Source organism: Anolis carolinensis, unplaced genomic scaffold (assembly GCF_035594765.1).
Source record: "Anolis carolinensis isolate JA03-04 unplaced genomic scaffold, rAnoCar3.1.pri scaffold_11, whole genome shotgun sequence".
In the NCBI taxonomy this organism is placed as follows: domain Eukaryota; kingdom Metazoa; phylum Chordata; class Lepidosauria; order Squamata; family Dactyloidae; genus Anolis; species Anolis carolinensis.
In genome coordinates this window covers 19371269-19399171 of record NW_026943822.1, presented here as the reverse complement: position 1 = coordinate 19399171, position 27903 = coordinate 19371269, and the positions used below count along the sequence as shown (strand labels likewise).

General features: G+C 40.9%; 1 protein-coding gene across 9 annotated transcripts in view; it reads left to right on the top strand.

Annotated features, from left to right (window-relative positions):
• The window catches only part of celf6 (CUGBP Elav-like family member 6), a 166506-nt gene that overhangs the window by 49779 nt on the left and 88824 nt on the right, over positions 1–27903 (top strand). Inside the window, exon 1 of one of the 9 annotated variants that reach the window (XM_062963383.1) lies at positions 25551–26301. The exons of 7 other annotated variants lie outside the window; for them this stretch is intronic. In XM_062963383.1, the coding sequence (XP_062819453.1) occupies positions 26011–26301 (291 nt within the window). In that variant the 5' untranslated portion in view covers positions 25551–26010. Of the gene's footprint in view, positions 1–25550; positions 26302–27903 lie in introns of those variants that run through there. One more of the 9 variants, XM_062963381.1, reaches the window with a different exon arrangement.

Sequence of the window (27903 nt, the reverse complement as noted above, 5' to 3'; positions counted from 1 at the left end):
TGCAATGTTTTGTTGTGCCAGCTGTCAGCTCTAGTTTGTAGTGCGGTTTTCTTGTACTGGTTTTTTGTGTGCTGTGCTTTGAGGAAGCACATCCTTTTGGGAGATTCGAGAAAGCCATGTTAGATTCCTTGGAAGGTCTACTTCAAGCCTACAACAGCACATTGTTGTTGTTGTTGTTATTGTTGTTGTCGTGATTATTATAAGCTTAGGAAAGACATTTCACCCATATTGGAAAGAGAGGAGGAATGTACACATTATGTTCCAATAAATACCATGGGACAAATGGGCCATGGGTTAGGATGCACGTCCTTTTGGGAGGTTCAAGAAAGCCAGGTTAGATTCCTTGGAAGGTCTCCTTCAAGGCTTCATGCCCCTCACCTTCTGCATTAGTGGATCATGATCCGTTTTCGAACCCAGACCCCGCCTGAAACCTCCGTTGTATCTTTGTATTCTTCACTTTGCCACGTCCTGCTGCATCCTTAACACGGCATGTGCCATCCTCACTCCCGGCTTTTCTTTGCCCCCTCCCGACAGAGTACACAAGTCAAGTGCCAGATTGCTCTGACCTTCCCTTTAATAACATTTGCCCATGATGTTGACATGAGTGACAGGAAGGCACTCAGGTGGAGGCTCGGTTATTAGATCTGCGAATACCTACCGAAGCTGCATGGAGCATCTTTATCTGTTGCCTCTCTCTCTCTCTCTCTCAATAGGAAAGAGGGAGGGAGAAAGTCAATTTCTTTCTCCTTCTTCGGCAATATCCTGTGTCCGGGCTCTGAGCAAACAGAACGAACAAAGACCATATTCTAGAGAAGGCAGAGAGAGACACCTGATGCAGAGCACAAAAAGCTGGCACATCAATGGGCATCTTTTGGAAAGCAAAAGACAAGCATGACTATTAGCAATCTGGTGTCCTCTAGATATGAGGGTTGAATGAAAAGTAATGCCTCCACCTTCGTTACTTCGGTGTGGATGGGACTATTTTAATAAATCAAATGCAGAAATAATCCTTAGAACGTGCTCTACAAAAAAAACCTCCAACAAATGTTGGAAATGCAGGGAGCATGAAGGCACCTACTATTTATTTATTTACAGCATTTATATCAGGGGTCTCCAAACTAAGGCCCGGGGGCCGGATGCGGCCCTCCAAGGTCATTTACCTGGCCCCTGCCCTCAGTTTTATAATATAATATTTTTATATTAGTTTTAATAGTATAATATATTGTATGACTATTATGACTATTAGCATGACTATTAGCAATCTGGTGTCCTCTAGATATGAGGGTTGAATGAAAAGTAATGCCTCCACCTTCGTTACTTCAGTGTGGATGGGACTATTTTAATAAATCAAATGCAGAAATAATCCTTAGAACGTGCTCTACAAAAAAAAACCTCCAACAAATGTTGGAAATGCGGGGAGCATGAAGGCACCTACTATTTATTTATTTACAGCATTTATATCAGGGGTCTCCAAACTAAGGCCCGGGGGCCGGATGCGGCCCTCCAAGGTCATTTACCTGGCCCCTGCCCTCAGTTTTATAATATAATATTTTTATATTAGTTTTAATAGTATAATATATTGTATGACTATTATGACTATTAGCATGACTATTAGCAATCTGGTGTCCTCTAGATATGAGGGTTGAATGAAAAGTAATGCCTCCACCTTCGTTACTTCAGTGTGGATGGGACTATTTTAATAAATCAAATGCAGAAATAATCCTTAGAACGTGCTCTACAAAAAAAAACCTCCAACAAATGTTGGAAATGCGGGGAGCATGAAGGCACCTACTATTTATTTATTTACAGCATTTATATCAGGGGTCTCCAAACTAAGGCCCGGGGACCGGATGCGGCCCTCCAAGGTCATTTACCTGGCCCCCGCCCTCAGTTTTATAATATAATATTTTTATATTAGTTTTAATAATATAATATATTGTATGACTATTATGACTATTAGCATGACTATTAGCAATCTGGTGTCCTCTAGATATGAGGGTTGAATGAAAAGTAATGCCTCCACCTTCGTTACTTCAGTGTGGATGGGACTATTTTAATAAATCAAATGCAGAAATAATCCTTAGAACGTGCTCTACAAAAAAAAACCTCCAACAAATGTTGGAAATGCGGGGAGCATGAAGGCACCTACTATTTATTTATTTACAGCATTTATATCAGGGGTCCCCAAACTAAGGCCCGGGGACCGGATGCGGCCCTCCAAGGTCATTTACCTGGCCCCCGCCCTCAGTTTTATAATATAATATTTTTATATTAGTTTTAATAATATAATATATTGTATGACTATTATGACTATTAGCATGACTATTAGCAATCTGGTGTCCTCTAGATATGAGGGTTGAATGAAAAGTAATGCCTCCACCTTCGTTACTTCGGTGTGGATGGGACTATTTTAATAAATCAAATGCAGAAATAATCCTTAGAAAGTGCTCTACAAAAAAAAACCTCCAACAAATGTTGGAAATGCAGGGAGCATGAAGGCACCTACTATTTATTTATTTACAGCATTTATATCAGGGGTCCCCAAACTAAGGCCCGGGGGCCGGATGTGGCCCTCCAAGGTCATTTACCTGGCCCCCGCCCTCAGTTTTATAATATAATATTTTTATATTAGTTTTAATAATATAATATATTGTATGACTATTATGACTATTAGCATGACTATTAGCAATCTGGTGTCCTCTAGATATGAGGGTTGAATGAAAAGTAATGCCTCCACCTTCGTTACTTCGGTGTGGATGGGACTATTTTAATAAATCAAATGCAGAAATAATCCTTAGAATGTGCTCTACAAAAAAAACCTCCAACAAATGTTGGAAATGCGGGGAGCATGAAGGCACCTACTATTTATTTATTTACAGCATTTATGATAAAGATGGTATATTAATTACTGGTCTTTTTCTACGCTCCAGCAATACTTGAGAATTCCATTAAGAAAGCAGTAGATTCTGCTTGTTTTTCATTTATTTGATTGAATAAAATAGTAACCAATCTAGAGACTACAACAGTTTTATGTTAATACTTACGTGAAGGGTTGTCTTGCTGTACATATATATGTTAAGAACTGTTTATTTACCTCGATTCAACGCTGCGACAACTATTTTGAGTGTTATTAAGTCAACAATAAGACTTGGTTTGGTTTTGATTTTTATTTGACAGAACTGACACTGAAACTATAAAGAGGAATAGTTTTTCCAGAATATCTGTGTAAGTGTTGCTGAGTGTATTCCATTTATGTTAAGGATCATACTAATGTAGTCAAAGTAAATACAGGTAGTGGATACCTAAAGTAAAATATTCATTGTAATATATATTATCAGTAAATGTAAGAGATTCTAGAGGGCTATGATCTACCACTGTTTCTAATCAAATCCAATTTTGATGGATATTAATAAGATATCATAATCCCCTTCTTTGGCAACTTGCATAACAAGTGCCACTAAAAGTTGTTTATATAGAAGAAATATTACATTACTAACATAGTACTCACACATTACATACCATACTATCCTTTTTACATTTCATTGTAGCATTCATATTCCGCCCTTCTCACCCCGAAGGAGACTCAGGGCGGATCACATTACACATATAGGCAAACATTCAATGCCTTTTAACATAGAACAAAGACAAGACAAACATAGGCTCTGAGCGGGCCTCGAACTCATGACCTCCTGGTCAGAGTGATTCATTGCAGCTGGTTGCAGCTGGCTTGCTCTCCAGCCTGCGCCACAGCCCATTGCTGGTAGACCTGTGAGAGAGCCAAAGAGTTTTGGAAAGAAATACAACAAAGAATACCAAAAAAATTGGTCAATTAAGATTAGCCTAGACCCCAAAGTTTTCCTCTTAGCGATGCTGGACTTAGAAGATAGGAAAAAAGAAATTTTGTTTAATTATTTAACGATGGCGGTGAGAATAACTTATGCAGGATGAAAAGCAGACCTGGTATAAATTCTTGGTTTAATAAAATTCTGGAAATTATGAATATGGATAAATTAGCATACAGTAGAGTCTCACTTATCCAAGCTAAACGGGCCGGCAGAAGCTTGGATAAGCGAATATCTTGGATAATAAGGAGGGATTAAGGAAAAGCCTATTAAACATCAAATTAGGTTATGATTTTACAAATTAAGCACCAAAACATCATGTTATACAACAAATTTGACAGGAAAAGTAGTTCAATACGCAGTAATGCTATGTAGTGATTACTGTATTTACGAATTTAGCACCAAAATATCACTATATATTGAAAACATTGACTACAAAAAAGGCTTGGATAATCCAGAAGCTTGAATAAGCGAGTCTTGGATAAGTGAGACTCTACTGTATATATTATCAATAGTACTATTTAATATATTAGTGTTATTATATTAAAATATTATTATGTTTTTATATTGTATTATTATATTAGTATTATATTGTATTACATTATAATATTATTATCAAAATTATATATAATATATTATTAGCAAAGCACAATATTAGTATTGTATAATACTATATGGTGCAGCAGGTTAAACCGCTGAGCTGCTGAACTTGCTGAACAAGAGGTTGGCAGTTCGAATCCGGGGAATGAAGTGAGCTCCTGCTGTTAGCCCCAGCTTCTGCCAACCTAGCAGTTTGAAAACATGCAAATGTGAGTAGATCAATAGGTACTGCTCCGGTGGGAAGGTAACGGCACTCCATGCAGTCATGCCAATGGCCACATGATTTTGGAGGTGTCTATGGACAACGCCGGCTCTTTGGCTTAGAAATGGAAATGAGTCACCCACTGTGCCACCGGGGGTCCTAAAGCAGTATTAAGCTGCATTAATTGTAAAGTGTATGTACTCTGATGTCTAGAGTTCAAATTCTTAGTCAGCCATAGCTGACATTGGGAAAGTCACACTCTCTCAGCCTTATTTGGACCGATCTTGCCAAGCGAACAGCATGATAGATTTACCTTCGACTGCCCATTAAGTTGGAAACATCCTGAAAGCATGCATAATAAAAAGCCATATAGTTGCCCAATGATGTAAAAAAAAACAAAAACCACGATATTGCTCAAGTTCTTACAGAGTGGAGAATAGAAATCAGATGCAGCCAAATGTTCTTTCCCCAGTTGTATCTATATTTACCGATCTGTATTCATGGCCGTTTCTTCCAAAAGACAAACAGTTGTCAGGCTGCTAAATTTATCCATATGCATTCTTCTTTTCCTCATGTGAATATATATATAGAGAGAGAAAGGAGAATTTTCCATAACAGCTGTCTCCCAGATCTTTTGAATCGCATCAAGGCATCGGGACAAGTGTTTCCAGACCATTGCAATATGTCTCCCGGCAGCCAGTGGTACAATCGCACAATTTATGGTGTTTTCATGGAACTAAATATTTCATATCCCCAATCAAAATAGGTTTCTGCTTTCGACGATGATACATAACGATTCCGTTAATTAGGCTTAATAACTCAAACTGAAAAGACACGGTTTGATTATTTTTCAACAGAATGGTTTCACACATTGGCCAAGATCCTGTATCACTTTGGTATTGCATAAATATCCACTGAGAAAGATACCGTATATACTCAAGTATAAGCCGACCCAAATATAAGCCGAGGCACCTAATTTTACCACAAAAAAACTGGGAAAACATTGACTCCAGTATAAGCCGAGGGTGGTCAATTTCAGAAATAAAAATCGATAGCAATAAAATTATATTAATTGAAGCATCAGTAGGTTAAATGTTTTTGAGTATTTACATAAAGCTCAAATTTAAGATAAGACTGTCCAACTCTGATCCAATCATTATTCTCATCTTTTTCAGTGTAAATGTGCTTAAGTATCCTTTTAATAATAATAGAGTAAAATAATACATGTAATAATCATAATTATAATAAATAATAATACAGGAAAATAATACGTGTAATAATAAATAGAGCAAAATAGAATCATAGAATCATAGAATAGTAGAGTTGGAAGAGACCTCATGGGCCATCCAGTCCAACTCCCTGCCAAGAAGCAGTAATAAATGCAATAATAATAATAAATAAATAAATACAGGAAAATAATACAAGTAATAATAAATAGAGTAAAATAATACATGTAATAATAATAATAATAATAATAATTAATAATGAGATCAGAGTGAAATAATAAATGTAATAATAATAATAATAATAATAATAATAATAATAATAATAATAATAGAGTAAGGAGAGAATACTTCTGGAACATGGCCATACAGCCTGGAAAACATACAACAATGCTTTGATCCTGGCCATGAAAGCCTTCGACAACACACAGAATGTTACCATTGCAACATTCACACTGCTTGAGGCAAGTGTGAATGTTGCCATTGCCCACCTTGATTAGCATTGAATAGCCTTGCAGCTTCAAAGCCTGGCTGCTTCTTGACGTGGGTGGAACGCCAAGATAGAAAGCTTCTGGAACATCTTCCACAGACATATAAGCCTCACTTGCCTGGTTTCCAACAGACCTGACAACCTCTCGGGATGCCTGCCATAGATCTGGGTGAAACGTCAGGAGAGAATGCTTCTGGAACATGGCCATACAGCCTGGAAAACATACAACAACCCTGTGATCCCAGCCATAAAAGCCTTCGACAAAACACAGAATGTTACCATTGCAACATTCACAGTGCTTGAGGCAAGTGTGAATGTTGCCATTGGCCAACTTAATAGCACTGAATGGCCTTGCAGCTTCAAAGCCTGGCTGCTTCTTGATGTGGGTGGAATGCCAAGATAGAAAGCTTCTGGAACATCTTCCACAGACATATAAGCCTCACTTGCCTGGTTTCCAACAGACCTGACAACCTCTCGGGATGCCTGCCATAGATCTGGGCGAAACGTCAGGAGAGAATGCTTCTGGAACATGGCCATACAGCCTGGAAAACATACAACAACCCTGTGATCCCAGCCATAAAAGCCTTCGACAAAACACAGAATGTTACCATTGCAACATTCACACTGCTTGAGGCAAGTGTGAATGTTGCCATTGGCCAACTTAATAGCATTGAATGGCCTTGCAGCTTCAAAGCCTGGCTGCTTCTTGATGTGGGTGGAATGCCAAGATAGAAAGCTTCTGGAACATCTTCCACAGACATATAAGCCTCACTTGCCTGGTTTCCAACAGACCTGACAACCTCTGGAGATGCCTGCCATAGATGTGGGCGAAACGTCAGGAGAGAATGCTTCTAGAACATCCTGGAAAACTCATATCAAATTATGGAAGCTTTCCTTTTTTAAAAAAAATATAATCTTTATTGAAGTTTTACATATACAATAGCTAAAACAACTGTGGTGGGTATCAAGGGGGATTGGGGGGAGGGGTGAATTGTGGGAATAAGGGGAAGAAGGAAGGGGGGGGGGTGCTAGAAGTTGGAAGTGGGAGAAGGGGTAGGAAAAGGGACATGGGGTAAGGAGAGAAGGGGGGCAGGGATATTGGTCTTCCTTTATCTTCCATATCGGATATTAAAGTCATCTGTGTATCATTTTTCTTTCTGTCTTTATTGTGAAATATAGTTTCTAAGCTTTTCCCAGTTTGTTTGCTTGATTCCTTTTCCTCTGGACTCTTTTAATAAGAATGTTAAATTGTCCATTTCTTGTATTTCCATCAGTTTCTGAAGCCAAATTTCCTTCGGTGGAATTTCAGCCATTTTCCAATATTTGGCGAAGACTATTCTTGCAGCTGTGGAGCTATACATAAATAAAATGTCATCATTTTTATCGAGTTGTAAGTCTGTGTCTGTTATTCCCAATAGGTAATATTCTGGTTTGATTGGGAATTTTTTTCTTTAAAATAATTTGTGTCTCTTCGTGGATTATCTTCCAATATCTTTTGGTCATCTCGCAAGACCACCAGATATGGTAGAATGAGCCTTCTTGTGTTTTACATTTCCAGCAGGTATTATTATAGGATTTGTACATCTGTCCGAGTTTTTTGGGGGTCATGTACCATCGGTGGAAGATTTTGAGCCAATTCTCTTTTAGTTCCGTTGCGTAGGTGTATTTCAGTTTTTTATTCCATATCCGTTCCCAATCATCTAGCATGATTGGATGTCCGATATTCCTGGCCCAGTTAACCATACAACTTTTAATTGCTATCGTTTCTGTTGACCATTCTAATAATATATCGTAGATTTTGGAGATAGCCTTCTTTTTAGTTAGCATAATTCTGTCCCACACGGAGTTGGGGTCACTGAAGCCAATTTGAGCATCCTTAATGTATTGTTCCTTGATGACGGCATATTGGAACCAGGACATATTTTTGAATTTTTCCTTTAGCCTTTCTTGTGGTTTCAAGTCATAAGTCCCGTTGCTTTTCACCAATAATTCTTTATAGCGTGGCCAGACTGACCATTGTAAAATGTGACTTTGAGAGGATTCAAGAGAAGAGATCCATAGAGGGGTTTTGTTATAAAACCTCTTTTTATATTTCTCCCACACTTTTATTAAAGCAGCTCTAATGAAATGGTTGCTGAAGTTCTTTTCAACCTTTCTTTTATCGTAGCCCACATACGCGTGCATCCTCGTCGGAGATCAAAACCTTCTAAAGTCAATATGTTGTTATCCTCTAAGGTTGTCCAATCTCTCACCCAATTTAGTACACAGGCCTCGTAGTAGAGTTTTATATTTGGTAGAAGCTTTCCTTTTTTTGAAGGAGGGCTATTATCATTCCCAACATCCCCCGGTGACATGCTGGCTCAGGGATTCTGGGAATGGTCATCCAAAACCAAAGCCAGCTCTGCGAAGGACCTGAACGAAAGCGTGGCCAAGACTTGGGCGGAGAGAGCGGGATGTGCCTCTTTATTTGTGCGCTCAAAGAGGCTCTTTATTCCGGCTGTAATCCCCACACAGCTGCTCCCACTGTGCAGTTAGTGGAAGATTTTATGACCTCGCCCGGCGTTATTAGAGAGAGGCCACCCTGCTGGCAGGCACTTCTGCCGCTTGTTAGCGAGAGCCGAGCTAATGAAGGGAACAAGGCCAGAGGAAGCTTTCCAGCAGGACACCGACACGTTCGGAAGGACTTCCTGGCAGGCAATGGAGCACGCTGCCTGGGCGTGCGGCCGAGCCTCCTTCTCTGGAAGTTTCGAAACAAAGTCTGCATGGCCATCTGTCAGGAGGGCTTTGATTGTGTCTTCCTGCATAGCAGAATGGGGTTGGACTGGATGTCTCTTGGGTCCCTTCCAGATCTATGATTCTAAGCCAAGTGTGAAGAAGGATCCATTATTGTGTTGTTGAAGGTGTTCATGGTCGGAATCACAGGGTTGTTGTGAGTTTTTCGGGCTGTATGGTGATGTTCCAGAAGCATTCTCTCCTGAAGTTTCACCCACATCTATGGCAGGCATCCTCTGAGAGCGAAAGGTCGTCCCACTCCAAATTCTCCACGATTTTGTAGCACTTTATTAACTACCTCATGTTTCATAACACACCTAACACACTTTTGCATATTTTCCATTATATGATTCTATTCCTGTATTTTAATAATATTTTTACCAATGTTTTTATTACAGCAGAGTCTCACTTATCCAACACTCGCTTATCCAACGTTCTGGATTATCCAACGCATTTTTGTAGTCAATGTTTTCAATATATCATGATATTTTGATGCTAAATTTGTAAATACAGTAATTACTACATAGCAATACTGCATATTGAACTATGTTTTCTGTCAAATTTGTTGTATAACATGATGTTTTGGTGCTTAATTTGTAAAATCATAACCTAATTTGGTGTTTAATAGGCTTCTCCTTAATCTCTCCTTATTATCCAACATATTCGCTTATCCAACGTTCTGCCGGCCCGTTTATGTTGGATAAGTCAGACTCTACTGTACCTTATGTTTCATAACACACCTAGCGTACTTTTGCCCAGTCCGTTATATGATTCTATTCCTGTATTTTAATAATGTTTTTACCAATGTTTTTATTACAGTAGAGTCTCGCTTATCCAACGTTCTGGATTATCCAACGCATTTTTGTAGTCAATGTTTTCAATATATCATGATATTTTGATGCTAAATTTGTAAATACAGTAATTACTACATAGCATTACTGCGTATTGAACTTCTTTTTCTATCAATTTTTTTTGTAAAACATGATGTTTTGGTGCTTAATTTGTAAAATCATAACCTAATTTGATGTTTAATAGGCTTCTTCTTAAACTCTCCTCATTATCCAACGTATTCGCTTATCCAACGTTCTGCCGGCCCGTTTATGTTGGATAAGTGAGACTCTACTGTACTTCTATCTTAAGATTTATTTTCATTTGCTTGTGGTTTTTGCTGTTTGATGTGTTTTATGTTCCTCATTGTATTTGTTTGGGCTTTCGCCCCATGTAAGCCGCCCCAAGTCCCATCGGGGAGATGGAGGCGGAGTATAAGAATAAAATTATTATTATTTCATTATGACACAGAAAACAAGATAGATATGCTGGATTTCATATCACAAAATCACAAGTCGCACACTTCCCAAGTGTCTAGGACTGTGTGATGTATTTTCGGATGATGCGTGCAGATCCCAGTAGGGTGGCCTTTTGCAGTTGGCAGATCGTAATTTTGTCAATGTCTATTGTTTCCAAATGCCGGCTGAGATCTTTTGGCACGGCACCCAGTGTGCCCATCACCACCGGGACCACCTGCACTGGTTTCTGCCGGAGTCTTTGAAGTTCAATCTTGAGGTCCTGATAGCGGCTGAGTTTTTCCTGTTGTTTTTCGTGACTGTCACCTGGGATGGCGACATCAATGATCCAAACCTTTTTCTTTTCCACAACTGTGATGTCTGGTGTGTTGTGTTCCAGAACTTTGTCAGTCTGGATTCGGAAGTCCCACAGTATCTTTGCTTGCTCATTTTCCAATACTTTTGCAGGTTTGTGATCCCACCAGTTCTTTGCTGCTGGGAGGTGGTACTTGAGGCATAAGTTCCAATGAATCATTTGGGCCACATAGTTGTGCCTCTGTTTGTAGTCTGTCTGTGCAATTTTCTTACAGCAGCTGAGGATATGATCAATGGTTTCATCGGTTTCCTTGCACAGTCTGCATTTTGGGTCGTCAACTGATTTTTCGATCTTGGCCTTGATTGCATTTGTTCTGATGGCTTGCGTGCCATCAGAGTATCTTTGCGTGCTCATTTTCCAATACTTTTGCAGGTTTGTGATCCCACCAGTTCTTTACTGCTGGGAGGTGGTACTTGAGGCATTATTATTATTATTATTATTATTATTATTATTAAAGGTCGGCAGTTTGAATCTGGGGAGTGGGATAAACTCCCGCTGATAGGCCCAGCTTCTGCCAACCTAGTTTGAAAACATGCAAATGTGAGTAGATCAATAGGTATCACTTCTGCAGGGAGGTAAGGCCATTCATGCAGTCATGCCAGACACATGACCTTGGAGGTGTCTATGGACAACGCTGGCTCTTCGGCTTAGAAATGGAGATGAGCACCAACCCCCAGAATCAGACATGACTGGATGTAATGTTAGGGGAAAACCTTTGTCTTTACCTTTATATAATCTAGAACAGGCACGGGCCAACTTTGGCCCTCCCTCCAGGTGTTTTGGACTCCAACTCCCACCATTCCTAACAGCCTACCGGCTGTTAGGAATGGTGGGAGTTGGAGTCCAAAACACCTGGAGGGAGGGCCAAAGTTGGCCCATGCCTAACCTAGAATAATAGACCTCTGCAAGGCCACGTTTTCCCATCCTTGAATGATACGCAGTAGCAATGGTCCCGGTTTTAGAGACGCCGTAAGTCGAGATATCTTAATAGCGCTTCCATATCGAACGGCAACGTTTTGCTCAATCCTATTTTCCAAAGAGCAATCGAGAGAGAAAGCTGTTGGCCGCTTTCCCCGCTGATGGGTCGCGGTGGCAAACAGGATATTGGGCTAAACGGTCATTTGGTGTGAGCCGGCCCTGTGATTAAGATTAATGCAAATGTTTGCTTTGTTTCCGACGTTTCAAATGAGGCCCGGACTTAAAAACCGGGAGAGGATAATTGAAGCAACGGAGCCGGCAATATATTGTAATCAGTGTTGCTTTCAGGGCTTTCATTTGCAGTGTTTGTGTCCAAAGACGTGTCGTTCCGATGGTCAAACATTCATCTCATATTAGCTGCTTTCCAGCACCATGGATAGCCGCTCCCATGAAATACATTTTTTTTTCCGACCTGAAGTGGATTCTAGACTTCGAAAAGCCAAAGCATCAAATCAAAGATTGAGTATAAGCCAAGTTTTTCAGCCCTTTTTTTAGGACTGAAAAAGCCCCGGGTGAGGGTCCTGGTTGGCTTATATTTGGATCAGCTTATACTCGAGTATATATAGTACATTTATTATTTTTCACTATTATTATTGGTATTATTACATTTATTATTCTACTCTATGATTATCATTACATTTATTATTTTATTCAGGTCGGCCTATACTCGAGCATATATGGTACATTTATTATTTTTCACTATTATTATTGGTATTATTACATTTATTATTCTACTCTATGATTATCATTACATTTATTATTTTATTCGGGTCGGCTTATACTAGAATATCTATGGTACATTTATTATTTTTCGCTATTATTATTGGTATTATTACATTTATTATTCTACTCTATGATTATCATTACATTTATTATTTTATTCAGGTCGGCTTATACTCGAATATCTATGGTACGTTTATTATTTTTCTCTACTGTTATTGGTATTATTACATTTATTATTCTACTCTATAATTATCATTAAATTTATTATTTTACTCTATTATTATTGCTACTATTATATTTATTTTACTCTATTGGTAATGTCTGTTGGAAACAAGAAAAGTGGGGTTTATATATCTGTGGAATGATGTCCAGGGTGGGAGAAAGAACTCTTGTCTGCTTGAGGCGAGTGTGAATGTTGCCATTGGCTACCTTGATTAGCATTGAAAAGCCTTGCAGCTTCAAAGCCTGGCTGCTTCCTGCCTGGAGGGGAATCATTTGTGGGGAGTTATAGTTCAACAATACCGGAAAGCCCACGCGAGTGTGGATGTTGCAATTGGCTACCTTGATTAGCATTGAATAGCTTTGCAGCTTCAAAGCCTGGCTGCTTCCTGCCTGGGGGGAATCATTTGTGGGGAGTTATAGTTCAACAATACCCGAAAGCCCACGCGATTCCCATGCCTGCCTTAAATGAAAGCATACTTTTTCCAATGTCAGCTTGAGGCAGATGCCCAGAGTCTCTTGACAATCCCCAGATCAGCAAAGCTGGCAATTAAAATTAAATTTAGTTTTCCATCTCTGCAGACAAAAGGCAGCCTGGCCGTTAGCAAGCTATATGATTATATATTATCAGTAGTATTATTTAATATATTAGTATTATTATATTACAATATTATTATGTTTTTATATTGTATTATTATTAGTATTATATTTGCAATGCTTTTGACATGAAATAAATAAGTATTATATTGTATTACATCATAATATTATTATCAATATTATATGTATTTATATATATAAAATATTATATTATTAGCAAAGCACAATATTAGTATTATAGTATTAGTATTAGTATTACTGTATATATTATTATATGGAGCCCCCGATGGTGCAGCGTGTTAAAACACTGAGCTGCTGAACTTGCGGACCAAAAGGTTGCAGGTTCGAATCCGGGGAGCGGAATGAGTGCCCACTGTTAGCCCCAGCTTTTGCCAACCTAGCAGTTCGAAAACATGTAAATGTGAGTAGATCAATAGGTACTGCTCCAGCGAGAAGGTAACATTGGCGCTCCATGCAGTCATGCCGGCCACATGACCTTGGAGGTGTCTACGGACAACACCGGCACCAACCCCCAGAATTGGACACAACTGGACTTAACATCAGAGGAAAATCTTTACCTTTACTATATTATTTATTATCCAGTCCAACCCAGTTCTGCCATGAAGGCACAACCAAAGCCCTCCCGATAGATGGCCATCTGGCCTCTCATTAAAAATATACAGAAATTGAGACTCTATTACGCCCCAAGGCAACATATTCCACTGTCAAGCCACTCTAACCATCAGGTGCATTGAAATATAGTTCAGTCCAGACAGCCGTTCTTAATTAAATAAGAATATTATCTTATTTTCAGCCTCAGGTAGCAAAATACTTCCATACTTCGGACTAGACTTGAGATTTTTCTGGCAATCAGAACAAATGATTTGAGTTTTAACATAGAGAGATGTGGAAAAATCATGGGTACAAACAAACAAAATATTTTTCATTAGACGTCTGGCAAAACCAATTGTGGTTTTTTTTTTTTAAATCCAAGCCATCATCTCTAGGCATTTTATCGGTCTGTTTTGCAGTTTTATGTATTGCATTTGTCTCTGGCCTGGGCTTTTATTGAATTATTTGTGTGCTTTGTACAACATCCTGAAATCTAATCCAATGAGCCGGAGTACAGGAATGTTTTAAAGAAATAGGGAGGGGGGGAAAAATCTCTATGGGTTGAATGTCTGCAAAGGAGGCGCCTCCGAAATGCGAGTTCATTTGCTTGCGTTTTCAGCCCCTGTTTTATTCCTGAGCCCTGACGGTTTTTATGAAAGTTACTTTGGAAAAGTAATTAGACATGGTTATCATGCCAAGCTCCCCAAATAGAGACAACAATTATAGTTGCAATTAAATGCCGGCATCCTATATCAACCTTTGTTTAATGTAGCTTTATGTATACTTAGCTACGCAAACAAAGGCACTAAGATACTCTTAGTGAACTGCAAAGAGTTGCAAAGAACCTTGTTATTGAATGGCAACGATATGCATTGGGTGCTTTGCCAGTCTCTATTAGTAGCAACATAGTATACCGGAGAGGAGCAGCGGTGGTGCAATGGGTTAAACCCTTGTGCCGGCTGAACTGCTGACCTGAAGGTTGGGTTGCTAATCTGAAGGTTTTTATTTATTTACTTTATTTATTTACAGTATTTATATCCCGCCCTTCCTTCTCACCCTGAAGTAGACTCAGGGCAGATCACAATGCACATATACAGTAGAGTCTCACTTATCCAACACTCGCTTATCCAAGTTCTGGATTATCCAACGCATTTTTGTAGTCAATGTTTTCAATACATCGTGATATTTTGGTGCTAAATTTGTAAATACAGTAATTACTACATAACATTACTGCATATTGAACTACTTTTTCTGTCAAATTTGTTGTATAACATGATGTTTTGGTGCTTAATTTGTAAAATCATAACCTAATTTGATGTTTAATAGGCTTTTCCTTAACGCCTCCTTAGTATCCAACATATTCGCTTATCCAACATTCTGCCGGCCCGTTTATGTTGGATAAGTGAGACTCTACTGTACATGGAAAACATTCAATGCCATTAGACATACGACATATATAGACAGACACAGAGGCAATTTAACATTTTCCAGCTTCCGGCTTCATGAGGGTATGCTCGATTCTGGCCGCTTCACCGTCCACTTGTGACACCGAGTCCTTGATGGAGTACTTCCTCATTCTTCTACACACTGCTGGAAGGTTTTATGATGTCCTAAATTAATTAAATTAGCCTCCCCACGTAAAGCGGTACCTAAATTTCCTACTTGAGAGATACAACTGTCTTTCGGGCTCCATAGGTCAACAACAAGCTAGGCTATTAATGGTTGGAGGTTTAATCCGACCTGAGCTGGCTTCGAACTCATGACCGCTCAGTCAGTAGTGATTTATTGCAGCTGGATACTAACCAGCTGCACCACAGCCCAGCCCAGGTTGCTGGTTCGTATCCGCGAAACAGGGTGAGCTCCTATCTGTCAGCCCTAGCTTCCCATGTGGGGACATGAAAAAAGTCTCTCAGCAGGATGGTAACACATCCAGGTGTCCCCTGGGCAATGTCTCTGTAGACAGCCAATTCTCTCACACCAGAAAGCGACTTGCAGTATGTTCTCAAGTCGCATAAAAAAGGTATACTGGAAATTGACGATGTAAATAAGTCAGTTCCTATGCCTCAGGATGCATAGGAACGCAGTTCCACACCACTTTAATTGCCATGGCTCAGTGCTATGGCATCCTGGGAGTTGTAGTTTGGTAATGCTGTAAGGCGTGAGGTTGGAAATATGTGCAAAACTGTGCTTTCGCGCTCACTCTGTGGAGGAAAGTGTGACAATTAGAGCGGTGGCCACATTATGCCTCTCCAGCCATTGTTTGCCGATTAGAAATGCAAAATATTTAATAGGATTTAAAGGACATCCAGGGTGAGTTTCCCCATTAGTTTTATTGCTCGAGGACTTTAGCCAATTGTTCCCGATTTTCCGTGACTTTCGGCAGCGTAAATGTGTCTCGGACCTCTCAAGGTAGAGTTTTAGTCTATTGCTTCCTTGGGATTCAAAGCATTTTGATCTAGACCAGGCATGGGCTAGTTGGGCCCTCTCATCGTAGACACACCTTGAGTTGAATACAATTTAAAACCCTAACGACCTTGTGAAAGTACAAATCCCATGCTTCCAAAGCCTTGAGCCATGGCAGTTAAAGAGGAGCCAAACTACATTCATTCCACAGCATAGACACATTTTGAGTTAAATACAATTTTAAACCCTATTGACCTTGTGAAACTACAAATCCCATGCTTCCAAAGCCTTGAGCCATGGCAGTTAAAGAGGGGCCAAACTGCATTCATTCTACAGCATAGACACATTTTGAGTTAAATACAATTTTAAACCCTCACGACCTTGTGAAACTACAAATCCCATGCTTCCAAAGCCTTGAACCATGGGAGTTAAAGAGGGGCCAAAGTGCATTCATTCTACAGCGTAGACACATTTTGAGTTAAATACAATTTTAAACCCTCACGACCTTGTGAAACTACAAATCCCATGCTTCCAAAGCCTTGAGCCATGGGAATTAAAGAGGGGCCAAACTGCATTCATTCTACAGCGTAGACACACCTTGAGTTAAATACAATATAAAACCCTAACACATATGCTAACAACCTTGTAAAACTACAACTCCCAGCTTCCATATCATGGACCATGACATTTTACTGGTAGTCAAAAAACAGTTGGTTCTCAAAGGCTTTCATAAATGTAAAGAACTTTAATAAAGTTGAAAAACTATTGCACCAGGCCAACTGGGGATGAGGGTTGTTGTAGTCCAGCTCACCTGGAAGCTGTTCTAGGATTTTGCCAAGCCCCATCTGCATTAAATAGAACGTCTTGCAATGCGAAGATTCACTGGGCAAAGGTTTTAGCAAATTGCTTCTTACTTTCATTTCCTGTAAAGAGAGCCGTGAGGCTGGAAGGCTGCTTAAAACTCATTTATATCTACAAGCCATTTTAATTTGTTACCGAACGGCGTTCTCCTGTCTGGTGTCTTGTTAGCCCATCACTTTCATAGAAGTATAATAGACTCTTGGTTCCCCATGAGGATTGGTAGATGCCAGAGAAAGGTAGTTTCTGGTTGTTTGAGAGTTGCAATTAAAAATAGGCCTTATACTGCACTTCCTATAAAATCAGCTCCGTACCGACTTGGTATTAATATTGAAATACAGTCATTAAAAGGCAATTATGGTCTGGATCTCAGCGAAGGCACAGCTATGGATGTCAACCTGCTCCATAAGGACGGGGCGACGGCACTGTCTTTAGCAAAACCCAGCCGCGGATGCGTTTGGGAGCGGAGCCCTGGAAGGCCCCGCGCGTTGCCACAGGCAAATGTCCACACATGTGCTTCCTCCGTGTGCATATGATCTATTGGGACAGCCTCGCTCGCTTTGTTATGTAATCTCTCTCCACCGAAACCCAGCGGATCGGAGCTTTCGCTTGAACTTGGCACACCGGCAGAGATCAGAGCGCGGCATCATCGCCATTTCGTTGTACCCTACAGACTCATGTATAAGTCGACCTCGTTGTATAAGTCGAGGGGCAAAATGATTTTGATATAAGCCATGGATAAGTCGAGGGTCATTCCATGGAGAGGTTTCTGAAAAGGCCAGAAATGGCACCATGGGGGAGAGATTAAAGGGGGTCAATGCGTTTCTTAAATACAAAGTCCTGGTTGTTACCTATAAAGCCCTAAAGCGTACCTTAATGTACAAAGGATTAACATAATTGTCACCCCATAGCAACTATGGTCTAAGTGAAACTACAATCAGTACTGAACATTTCCTGCAACTTGGTCATTTAATTCGCTCCAGGTATATGCTTGCTCTGTGCAATAATGTTTTTATTGAATGTCATGTTTAAATGTATTGATTTTTCTAATTTGGAATTTTTTTATTATAATCAATACAGTAGAGTCTCACTTATCCAACGTTCTGGATTATCCAACACAGTTTTGTAATCAATGTTTTCAAAACATCGTGATATTTTGGTGCTACATTCGTAAATACAGTAATTACTACATAGCAGTCCTGCGTATTGAACTACTTTTTCTGTCAAATTTGTTGTATAACATGATGTTTTGGTGCTTAATTTGTAAAATCATAACCTAATTTGATGTTTAATAGGCTTTTCCTTAATGGCTCCTTATTATCCAACATATTCGCTTATCCAACATTCTGCCGGCCCGTTTATGTTGGATAAGTGAGACTCTACACACACACATACATATACAGTAGAGTCTCACTTATCCAAGCTAAACAGGCCAACAGAACCTTGGATAAGCGAATATCTTGGATAATAAGGAGAGATTAATGAAAAGCCTATTAAACATTAAATCAGGTTATGATTTGACAAATTAAGCACCAAAACATCATGTTATACAACACATTTGACAGAGAAAGTAGTTCAATACACAGTAATGTTATGTTGTAATTACTGTATTTACAAATTTAGCACCAAAATATCACGATATATTGAAAATATTGACTACAATAATGCATTGGATAATCCAGAAAGTTGGATAAGCGAATGTTGAATAAGTGAGACTCTACTGTATGTATGTATGTATGTGTGTGTGTGTGTGTGTATGTATATATATATATATTAGGCATGTCCGATCAATGAAAAAAATGTTTCAGTTCTCGTTTCTAAAATAGGGGGTGCTGGCACTTTGATATAGAAAGTATTTCTGATTTTTTCACCCAAAAATTTCGGATATTTCCGAAAATTCGTAATGATTCTAAATGTTTCTAAAATGGCAGACGCGCATGCGCAATCGCTACACACTGGCAGACGCGCATGCGCAATCGCTACACACTGGGCTTGTATGGCAATCTTCCATGTGGACACAGAGGACGTTAGCCCCCACCTTTGCGTCCATCATGGAAGCTTCTGATTGGCTGGGGAGCGGCAGCCATGTTAGGCTGCGCTAAGCTCCCATTCAAGGTAGGTTGCAGAAACAATTTTTTTTAAAAAAATTTAAAAATATATATTTTAAAAAATGTTATGGGGGGAAAACAATTAATGAAACATTAAGAGACAATTAAAGAATGGGTCAACAATGGTTCGAATTACATTGCTGGTTGCGCTGTAAGACAATGTCTCAGAATGCATATCAAAAAGCGAGAACAATCCGAAATAATTCCGAAATACAATTCAAAACGATTTTTTGGACATATCTAATATATATATATATATATATATATATATATATATATATATATATGTAATGTGCGTAATTCCCATGGATTAAACAACAAAATCACTGGACCAAATCACACCAGATTTGGCCACAAAAGACATAGTCATCCAATTTATGTCTTTTTGTTAAAAAAAACAAAAACCCCTATAAAATTAGGTCCAAATTACAGAACCCTCCCCCCCCCCAATATGTCCATATGTCCATGAGAATAGTATTTCCCACCAGTTTTACACAATAGGGTTATGGCCAAACTACAATTCCCAAGATTCCATAGCATTCAGTAGGTGTGTGACCACATGTCCATGAGAATGGTATTTCACACCAGTTTTACACAAAAGGGTTACAGACAAACTACAACTCCCAAAATTGTATAGCATTCAGTAGGTGTGTGACCACATGTCCATGAGAATAGTATTTTCTACAAGTTTTACACAATAGGGTTACAGCCAAACTACAACTCCCAAGATTCCATAGCATTGAGCCATGGGTGTCAAAGTGGTATCAAACTGAATAAATTCCACAGTGTAGATTCATCCTTAGTTAGCTTCCTTCTTCCCACTCCATTGTGACGGAGCCAGGATTTACCCTCTGCTCTGTTCTACAGTCATCTTCTAGTTAGAAGCAGGTAGACTAGGAAAGCAAATGTTCCTTTTCCCAAATTCCCATTTACCTAAAAAGGGGTTCAAACTGCATTAATTCTGCAGTGTAGATGCCCCTGTGAAATGTAGGGAGGTCAATGTGGATGTCAATTCCGCAACTCAACACAAAGGAAGTGGGGAGAGGAGCTAGATCCCTATGGCTCCGTTCTGCGGAGATGGAGACCACCCTAAAAGTCAACCAGGCAGCTTCTAAAATCAAAGATCCGAATGAAATTCCCCGGCAGTATCCTAGGAAACCGAGAACATGCATAATCATTGTCTTCCTCCGAGCCCAGATTAATCATTATGTTAAGTACGCCTTGGCATCAGGCCCCAGAAGGAAGGAGCAAGGCGGCCGACCAGAGGAGAAGGAGCATCTGCAGGGAATATAGATATTCACCCTTTATTATTATTCGGTAATAATAAATAACTGATAGATAATCCATGGACCTTCTAATATGTCTATGAGGCTGGCTGGCCATCTGTTGGGAGGGATCGGATTGTGTCTTTTCTGCCTGACAGAAGGAGGTTGGACCCCCCCCCCCCTTTGGGGTCTTTTCCTATAGATGCCGCAGGAAGGGTGCTGATGGCCACTGTTCATTTGCATAACTGAATTCCTTTAAACTGCATTCATTTCATAATTCGTTTAGGTATGCTAATTTAAAGAGCCTATTAAGTAAAGCGGAGGTTGCTCTAGCAAAAAAAATAAAGGAGCAAACTGCTGGCTGCAACAAATCTGTCCACTGCGCATATGTCAACATGACCCTTCTTCCCTCCTAACAAGGTGTGGAATCAATGCAGTTTGACACCACTTGAACTGCCGTGGCTCATTGCTGTGCAATTACGGGAATTGTAGTTTCATCTTTCTCTGGCAGTGATTGCTAGTGCCTCGCCAAACTACAAAAACGCCCAGTGGCACAATGGGTTAAACCCTTGCGCCAGCAGGACTGATGACTTGAAAGTTGGATTGCTGACTTGAAGGTTGCCGGTTTGAATCCAACCCGGGGAGAGCACGGGTGAGCTCCTCCTGTCAGCTCCAGCTCTATGTGGGGACGTGAGAGAAGCCTCCCACAAGGATGGTAAAACATCAAACATCCGGGCATCCCTTAGGCAACATCATTGCTGATGTCCATTTCTCTCACACCAGAGAGTCGCACCTGACACGAAAAAAAAAGAAGAAACTACAACTCCTAGGATTCCATAGGACTGAACCATGGTAGCTAAACTGGTGTCAAGCTGCATTCATTCTGCAGTGTCAATTTAGTTCCAAAACATTTCTGTTTATCTGAGTTTTATTTTTTTGGCTGGTCAGTCATCTTATTGTACTTTTACTGCTTTTAAATGCTCGTTTATGACAGCACTTAGTGGATTTTATTGCATTTATGGCTGTATGGCCATGTTTTGTTATGTTTATTATACTGCCCTGGTCTTTTTGGGTTCCAGACTTCGGGATGCAGCCCTAGCATTAGCTTTGATCAAGAAGGACAAAAAAAGTGTTCCACTTTATGACCCGGAAAGCTTTTTGTAGAAATAACCCGTATCTTCGAGGTGCTGCTTTCGCTAGCATTTGGGGTCTTGCACTACATGTCGTGGTTCAGCTAGCTGATGAAGATGAGGGGATTGTTATTTCAGAGCCTGGGAAAGTGGGTGGGCTTTTCAATGAGGGAATGAGTGGCATTTAGATCCCATCAATGAGGATGGGCTTGAAAGTAAAACTGCCTCGGAGTCCAGCAGACAGGGAGATGCAGCGGCAAAGACTTTTCACCTAGTTGTTTCATAGCAACCCCAGATAAGGAGTTGGATGGGGGAGAAAATTCATCTGAATCTCAGGCTTCATCTTAGGCAGTGGTTCCCAACCTTTGAGCCTCCGGTTGTTTTGGACTTCAACTCCCAGAAATCTCAGCTGGTTTACCAGCTGTTAGGAATTGTGGGAACTGAAGTTCAAAACACCTGGAGGCCCAAAGGTCAGGAACCACTGATCTTAGGGAAGAAGCAAGCAAATTAAAGAGGTCACAGAGACACTGTGAGAAGCAACAGAAATCTCACAGACGGGGAGACATGACTTCATGGCTTATGGACTTTAAATCAGATAATTGTTTCCTTTGGAATTCAGATCAGGCAACACTGCATAACAGTGAGGATCTTGAACAGGGGTCCCCAAACTAAGGCCTGGGGGCCAGATGCGGCCCTCGAAGGTCATTTACCTGGCCCCTGCCCTCAGTTTTATAATATAATATTTTTAGATCAGTTTTAATCTATATATATATATATATATAAAAGAGTGATGGAATCCTGGCGACCGACAAAACAACAAAACTAAACACCCCACAACCTCGAAAATTGACAGCACAACCCCTCATCCACGCCTCTAGGTTGATACAACAAAAAGAAAAGAAAAATGAAGTCCTAATTAGAGGGAGAGGAATAATTGTTTTTATCCAATTGCTGCCAGTTAGAAAGCTAAGCTCTGCCCACTTTGTCTCCTAGCAACCCACTCAGCCCAGGGGACAGGCAAAGTTAGGCCTCACTTAGGCCTCTTCCACACTGCCTATAAAATACAGACAACACCAGACAACACCACAGCAATGTGTGGTCGGGCACAGCTAGTAATATAATATATTGTATATACATATAATATTGATAATAATATTATCATGTTATACAATATAATACTAATAATGCCATATAATAATATTAAATATATGTTATATATTACATATAATATTACAGTATAGTGGTATAGTTCAATATGATGATATATAATGCTAATATTGTGCTATGCTAATAATATAATATATTTTATGTACATACAGCTGCTCCGAGAGATAATATTGTTCTGTATTATTATATCACAGTAATTATTACATATTATATTTATAATCTTATCTTATCTGTTTAGAACTGGATTATATGAGGCCCCTTCTACACAGCTGTATAAAATGCACACTGAAGTGGATTATATGGTAGTGTGGAGTCAAGATAATCCAGTTCAAAGCAGATAATATAAGATTATAAATGGGTTATATAGCTGTGTGGAAGGGCCTTGAGTCTACACTGACATATACGGTAATCCAGTTAAAATCACATAATCTGTATTTTATAGGCAGTGTGGAAGAGGCCTAAGTGAGACCTAAGTCTGTCTGTCCCCTGGGCTGAGTGAGTTACTAGGAGACCAAGTGGGTGGAGCTTAGCCTTCTAACTGGCAGCAATTGGATAAAAACAATTATTCATCTCCCTCTAATAAGGACTTTATTTTTCTTTTCTTTTTGTTGTATGAACGTAGAGGCATGGATGAGGGGTTGTGCTGCCAAGTTTAGTGTTTCTAGGATGTGTAGTTTTGTTGTTTTGTCCTAGGCTGAAATTTAATTATCCTTTTATATATATAGACTAGCTGTGCCCGGCCACGCGTTGCTGTGGCGTTGTCTGGTGGTGTCTGTCTTTTATAGGCAGTGTGGAAGAGGCCTAAGTGAGGCCTAACTTTGCCTGTCCCCTGGGCTGAGTGGGTTGCTAGGAGACCAAGTGGGCAGAGCTTAGCCTTCTAACTGGCAGCAATTGAATAAAAACAATTATTCCTCTCCCTCTAATTAGGACTTTCTTTTTCTTTTCTTTTTGTTGTATCAACCTAGAGGCGTGGATGAGGGGTTGTGCTGTCAATTTTCGAGGTTGTGGGGTGTTTTGTTGTTTTGTTGGTCGCCGTGATGCCATCACTCTTTTATATATATAGATGGTGACTATGGTTTGCAAAGGCAAACCCACTCCAAACACATTTTGCCAAGAAAACCCTGTGATGGGTTCACCATAAGGTCTCCATTAGTTGGAAGCGACTTGAAGGCAAGCAGAAACAACACATATCGCCAATACACAATGGATGTGCGGTGCATTACTTCTCCTCCCTAACCTTCAGACCACACCTCCATTATGTATGGAAATGCGGTCCAGAGGTTTGATAGTAGTAGTCATGATGGTAGTAGTAGCATCAGCAAAGTCTGGCAGGTTTCCAACTCGAAGCCCAATGAAAGATTTGTGTGACGGGAAACCCCCTCTTCAACAACAGCGTGGTTGCCTTCTATTCATTTTTGGCAGAGACGTGGTAGTTTTGAATGCCGGTGCCTCCCCCCGCCCTCCCATTGTAATGCATGTTTGATGGCCTGATACATTTCGCTGTAATTGCTTTGCTGGTGATTTATTCTATATTTGAAAGATCTTGGGCAGCGGCAGTGTGTCTGTTGTGTAGCCCAAGTGGGAAAGGATGGGAAACTTCAGACACCGGAACGTAGAAACCTGTGTTTTTGGAATCCTTTTTTTTAACATTGTGAGTAGTTTCAGAAAACTTGGGATCAGATTCTGGGATATAAGGCCAGTCTGGAAGGGCCCTAAGTCCTCTAGTGCAAATCTGTGCTCAATTTCCTCCCATTGTGATGGAAAACCTAGAGAAAACACTTCTCCAAGTCACTGGGTTGCTGTGAGTTTTCCGGGCTGTATGGCCATCTTCCAGTAGTATTCTCTCCTGATGTTTCACCCACATCAATGGCAGGCATCCTCAGAGGTTGTGAGGTCTGTTGGAAACTTGTCAAGTGGGGTTTATATATCTGTGGAATAATGTCCAGGGTGGGAGAAAGAACTCTTGTCCTTTGGAGGCCAGTGCGAATGTTGCAATTAGTCACCTTGATTAGCATTGAATAGCCTCACAGTTTCAATGCCTGGCTACTTCCTGCCTGGGGGATATATTTCCAACAGAAAAGCCTTTCAGCTTCAAGGCCTGGCTTCTTCCTGCCTGGGGGAATCCTTTGTTGGGAGGTATTATTATTATATTTTATGGCACAGCAAACAAGATAGATATACTGGATTTCACAAGTCAAACACTTCCCAAGTGTCTAGGACTGTGTGATGTATTTTTGGATGATGCGTACAGATCCCAGTAGGGTGGCCTTTTGCAGTTGGCAGATCATGATTTTGTCAATGTCTATTGTTTCCAAATGCCGGCTGAGATCTTTTGGCACAGCACCCAATGTGCCGATCACCACTGGGACCACCTGTACTGGTTTCTGCCAGAGTCTTTGAAGTTCAATCTTGAGGTCCTGGTAGCGGCTGAGTTTTTCCTGTTGTTTTTCGTCAATGCGACTGTCACCTGGGATGGCAACATCAATGATCCAAACCTTTTTCTTTTCCACAACTGTGATGTCTGGTGTGTTGTGTTCCAGAACTTTGTCAGTCTGGAATCGGAAGTCCCACAGTATCTTTGCGTGCTCATTTTCCAATACTTTTGCAGGTTTGTGATCCCACCAGTTCTTTACTTCTGGGAAGTGGTACTTGAGGCATAAGTTCCAATGAATCATTTTGGGCCACATAGTTGTGCCCCTGTTTGTAGTCTGTCTGTGCAATTTTCTTACAGCAGCTGAGGATATGATCAATGGTTTCGTCGGTTTCCTTGCAAAGTCTGCATTTTGGGTCATCAGCCGATTTTTTGATCTTGGCCTGAATTGCCTTTGTTCTGATGGCTTGCTCCTGGGCTGCACGGATCAGGCCTTCTGTCTCCTTCTTCAGGGTCCCATTCGTGAGCCAGAGCCAGGTCTTTCCTTCAATTTTGTCAAGGAACTTTCCATGCAATGTTTTGTTGTGCCGGCTGTCAGCTCTAGTTTGTAGTGCGGTTTTCTTGTACTGATTTTTTTGTCTGCTGTGCTTTGAGGATTTTATTATTATTATTATTCTCCTTGTTCCCTTTCTTCGCTTCAGCAGCCAGCTGCCTTGGCCTTGGCAGAGGCTGGGATCCCCTCCCCACGCCCACCCTTCCCCCAGCCATCCCTGCCAGTGGCTGACACTGTGATGAATTCAGCAGCACAGCCTGCTCTGTGTCTCCCTCTTTCTTTCTTTCTCCCTCTCTCTCTTTCTCTCTGTGGCTGTGCATGTGTGTGCGCTCTCTCGTGTGCCTGTGTGCCAGAGAGAGAGAGAGAGAGAGAGAGAGAGTCTCTATGTGCCTCAGCCTCCTCCGAAAAGCAGCAGTGGAAGCAGGCGAAGGAGGTGGGGACCATGCAGCTGCCCCAACTCTTGGGCCCTCCTGCCAGCCGGGTCCCCCTGGTTTGGATGCCAGCCGGCTCCAAGTTCCTCTGCATCGAGGTAGGCACAATCTTCCTTGGCTTTACCAGACAGACACAGACACTGATCTCTCCCTCCCTTGCCTTCCTTCCTTGGCTTTTTTCTTTGTTTCCTCCCTGTCATCCTTCCCTCCCTTTGCCTTTGTCTGGCATGGCCTTTGTCTGGGAAGAAGCAGAGAAAGCCCAGTTTTTCCCCCTTTCCCAACCCAGGCCCACCCTTGCAAGGCTCTTGGCGCTGTCCACCCTTTCAGCTCCCGGCTTCTTTTTTTGCTTGGCATTGGACCTTATAGATGGATATATGGCCCCTCCCTGGAGGACCTTTCCTTGTCTGCTTTTGTACGAATATATGTGTCGAGAAAGACCATGACTCATTGTATGTTTTGGATAAGATGAGAGAGAAATCTTGCAATGTATTAGGGTGGAGCTGGTATATATTTTCCCCTCCTGCATAGGAATCAAAGCAACCCCCAACCCACCCATTGAGACGCTCCAACACCCCAACCCACCCATTGAGATTCTCCAACACCCCAAACCACCCATTGAGATTCTCCAACACCCCAAACCACCCATTGAGATTCTCCATTGCAAATGTGCAACCATCCTTCTCAATGTGTGGGTGGATTTAGTGGAATATGCCCGATATTTTCTTGCGTCTGCAATCATTGTGCCCCTTGTGCCGTCGTTTCGGGGGTCTGTCGTCGAAGTTGCCAGGGTGGGGCTTTGAGGCTATACATACGAGGAGCATGAGTCCTCCCCCTTGGCACAGGCGTGTGCCGCGTGGGTGTGGCTGGCACACGCTATGCACCCACCCCGAGAGAGTCAAAATGGACGGCCCTGGAGCCGCCACCGTGTCCAAAGCCGTTCTCCTAGAACACAGCCCGAAATAGCTCTCTTTCAGCCGGCGTGTTCCCAGCCTCCATCCCACGCTCCACAATATGCCAGGCGTGGAAGATGGAAGCCGGGGGTGAAGGTGTGGCTGAGGATGGAGCAGGAATGGGGTAGGAAATACATATCGCCAACGCAGGAAATGCTTCCTATGAAACGGATCCAGGCCGGAGCACATTCTGGGGCTTGGGAAAAATTATCCCAAATCCCTACCTATTTATTATCGTATTTATCCGAGTCTAGTGCGCCACCGAATCTAATGCGCACTTCGATTTTCAAAAACTCTGAAAGCATTTGCTGCCGAATGTAAAGCGCAGCTGCAAAAAGTGTAATTTAATAATAATAATAATAATAATAATAATAATAATAATAATAATAATAATACAGTAGAGTCTCACTTATCCAACATAAGCTGGAATGTGTCCAGAGGAGGGCAACTAAAATGATCAAAGGTCTGGAGAACAAGCTCTATGAGGAGCGGCTTAAAGAGCTGGGTATGTTTAGCCTGCAGAAGAGAAGGCTGAGAGGAGACATGATAGCCATGTACAAATACGTGAAGGGAAGTCATAGGGAAGAGGGAGCAAGCTTGTTTTCTGCTGCCCTGCAGACTAGGACACGGAACAATGGCTTCAAACTACAGGAAAGGAGATTCCACCTGAACATCAGGAAGAACTTCCTCACTGTGAGGGCTGTTCAGCAGTGGAACTCTCTGCCCTGGACTGTGGTGGAGGCTCCTTCT